This window comes from Mauremys reevesii, unplaced genomic scaffold, assembly GCF_016161935.1.
Source record: "Mauremys reevesii isolate NIE-2019 unplaced genomic scaffold, ASM1616193v1 Contig42, whole genome shotgun sequence".
Lineage (NCBI taxonomy): Eukaryota > Metazoa > Chordata > Testudines > Geoemydidae > Mauremys > Mauremys reevesii.
In genome coordinates this window covers 109833-113492 of record NW_024100854.1, presented here as the reverse complement: position 1 = coordinate 113492, position 3660 = coordinate 109833, and the positions used below count along the sequence as shown (strand labels likewise).

General features: G+C 47.7%; 1 protein-coding gene across 1 annotated transcript; it reads left to right on the top strand.

Moving 5' to 3' along the window:
* LOC120394197 (olfactory receptor 51I2-like) lies at positions 1 to 948 on the top strand. Its single transcript, XM_039518430.1, has one exon. It carries the CDS (start codon positions 1 to 3, stop codon positions 946 to 948), a length of 948 nt encoding a protein of 315 aa, XP_039374364.1.
* The last annotated feature ends 2712 nt before the right edge of the window (positions 949 to 3660 follow it).

The following is a 3660-nucleotide window of genomic DNA, read 5'->3' as shown; positions in this document are numbered from 1 at the left end:
ATGTCAGATTCTAACAGAACCAACTTCACCAATCCCTCCAGCTTCATCCTGCTGGGCATTCCTGGCCTAGAGGCAGCCCATATCTGGATCTCCATTCCCTTCTGTGCTATGTACGCCATAGCTGTGTTTGGAAACTTCACCATCTTGTTCATCGTGAAGAGGGAGCCGAGCCTCCATGGGCCCATGTACTATTTCCTCTGCATGCTGGCCGTCAGTGACCTGGTCCTGTCCACATCCACCCTACCCAAACTGCTGAGCATCTTCTGGTTCAATTCCAGGGAGATAAGTTTCAGTGCCTGCCTCACCCAGATGTACTTTGTTCACTCCTTCTCAGGGATGGAGTCTGGAATCCTCATGGCCATGGCTTTTGATCGCTACGTGGCCATCTGCCATCCTCTGAGACATTCCACCATCCTGACAAACTCTGTTGTGGTCACAATAGGCCTGGCCGTGGTGGTGCGTAGTGGCATACTCGCATTGCCCTATCCCTTATTGGTGAGACGGTGGCCATATTGCAGAACCAACATCATCTCCCATTTCTATTGTGAGCACATAGCTGTGGTGAACCTGGCCTGCGCTGACATCAGCATCAATAGTTACTATGGCCTGTTTGATCTTCTCTCTGTGATCGGAATGGATGTGTTTTTTATCGCTATGTCCTATACTCAGATCCTCCGGGCCATCTTCTGCCTCCCCACAAAGGATGCCCGGCTCAAAACTTTTGGGACCTGCATCTCTCATCTTTGTGCCATCTCAGCTTTGTACATCCCAGATTTATTCTCCTCTCTCATGCTGAGGTTTGGCCACAATGTGCCACTGCATGTCCTCATTCTCATTACCGTTGTATACCACCTCGTTCCCCCTGTGCTGCACCCCATCATTTATGGGGTGAGGACCAAACAGATCCGGGGCAGGCTGATCCAGCTGTTTACTCATAAAGAGACCTAAATGTTTTCTCCTTGTGCTCTGGGTCTCAGACTGAGCTCTGTGCAGAGCTGGCTGGTGCATGGTGCTGGGGCCTCTTCCCTGAATCACTTCCTTGACAGACACATTAAACCCTTCCCTGTCCTGACTGTGCTGTGTCAATGTGATGAACTGGGGAGTCAGTCTGTGTACACTACACTTGTTGGCCACCTTTCTAATTGCTGGTAGATGGATCCCTGAAATTGCAATCTTGCCCCATGTCCTTTGTAAAGTCTCAACCCTGCTGTGTGTCTTCTCCCCAATGCCCTGCCCCCGTCTCTTGTTCCTCTCTTCCCTTCCTCTTGTCAACTGCAACATAGTCAACTGTGTCTCAGTCATCTCTAAAACCAATATGTTCTCACCTCTTGTTGCAAGTCACTTAAGGGACACAGGTTAGTGTTAAAATTTTAATGTTTATTCTTAATTTGTAACTAACTCTGCGGCGAGAGAAACCCCATCAGGACTCCTGGCTGACAAAGCCCTGGCTGGGATGATTTAATTGGGAATTGTTCCTGCTTTGAGCAGGGGGTTGAAGTAGATGACCTCCTGAGGTCCCTTCCAGCCCTGATATTCTGTGATTCTATCATACCTGGGATCTATCTGAGTTCTGGGAGGGGGGTGGGGTATAGTGGGTTGCAGCAGGAGGCAGATACATCTTGGGTCTAAATGAGAAGATCAGAATGGCTGTTCCGGGTAACACCAACGGTCCATGTAGCCCAGTAGCCTGTCTTCTGACAGTGCCCAGTGCCAGGTGCTTCAGAGGGATTGAACAGAACATGGCAATCTGCCTGTGATTTTTGTGGAGCAGCTCGGCAGAAGGGAGCAGAAGTCCTGAGTCTGGGCTGTCTCAGATTTATCTGGCAGGAGTTCAAGCCTCCAGCCCTGTAGGAGCTGCAGTAGGAAGGCAAGAACCCAGGCTGCCCTGGCTGGAACGGTAGAAGAATCTGTTAGTTCTGGCTTCCCTGAGCACTAACCGCTGCCATAGAGTGGAGGAGGAGGGGAGAGAAGCCCTACTCATTTCTGTCCCCTCTATCTTCCATACTGCTGCTAACCAGGGGTTGTCTCATTTCCCCTGTCCTTAGACGAACCTCAGGGGGTGGTATTTTTTGTGTCCCCTCCCTGACCCTTTAGGGGCTGCTCACTTCCCTCCTCTCCCTCACCTGTTCTGGAGATATAGGCAGGTTCACGTCACCACTGGTATAGTCGCAGCACCAGTGGTCTGCTCCCTCTATGCTCATTTCCGTGGGCTACAGGATCATAACAGGGGCCCCACCAGACGGTCATCATAGGTCCACGACATCGTCCTACACTGTTCTGCGGGATGAGCTCTAGAGGTGATCCCGGCAATTACAGACCGGTAAGTCTAATGTCGGTACCAGGCAAATTAGTCGAAACAATAGTTAAAAATAAAATTGTCAGACACATAGAAAAAGATAAACTGTTGAGCAATAGTCAACATGGTTTCTGTAAAGGGAAATCATGTCTTAGGGCTAGTCTACACTTACCTGCCGGGTCGACGCGGTGAGTTCGACTTCTCGGAGTTCGAACTATCGCGTCTAATCCAGACGCGATAGTTCGAACTCCCCTCGTGCTCTGGTCGACTCCGGTACTCCACCACTGCAAACAGCGGTGGCGGAGTCGACCTTGGAGCCGCGGACTTCGATTCCACGGCGTCTGGACGGGTGAGTAGTTCGAACTAGGGTACTTGGAATTCAGCTACGCTATTCACGTAGCTGAATTTGCGTACCCTAGTTTGACCTGCCTTCTTAGTGTGGACCTACCCTTACTAATCTATTAGAGTTCTTTGAAGGGTCAACAAACATGTGGACAAGGGGGATCCAGTGCACATAGTATACTTAGATTTCCAGAAGGCCTTTGACAAGGTCCCTCACCAAAGGCTCTTACGTAAATAAATTAAGCTGTCATGGGATAAAAGGGAAGGTCCTTTCATGAATACAGAGCTGGTTAAAAGACAGGAAACAAAGGGTAGGAATTAATGGTAAATTCTCAGAATGAAGAGGGGTAACTAGTCATGTTCCCTAAGTGTCAGTCCTAGAACCAATCCTATTCAACTTATTCATATATGATCTGGAGAAAGGGGTAAACAGTGAGGTGGCAAAGTTTGCAGATGATACTAAACTACTCAAGATAGTAAAGACCAAAGCAGATTGTGAAGAACTTCAAAAAGATCTCACAAAACTGAGTGACTGGGCAACAACATCGCAAATGAAATTTAATGTGGATAAATGTAAAGTAATGCACATTGGAAAAAATAACCCCAAGTATACATACAATATGATGGGGGCTAATTTAACTACAACGAGTCAGGAAAAAGATCTGGGAGTCATCATGGATAGTTCTCTGAAGACGTCCACACAGTGTGCAGAGGCGGTCAAAAAGCAAACAGGAAGTAAGGAATCATTAAAAAGGGGATAGAGAATAAGACTGAGAATATATTATTGCCCTTATATAAATCCATGGTACGCCCGCATCTCAAATACTGTGTACAGATGTGGTCTCCTCACCTCAAAAAAGATATTCTAGCACTAGAAAAGTATGAGAAAAGGGCAACTAAAATGATTAGGGGTTTGGAGAGGGTCCCATACGAGGAAAGATTAAAGAGGCTAGGACTCTTCAGCTTGGAAAAGAGAAGACTAAGGGGGGATATGATAGAGGTCTATAAAATCATGAGTGATG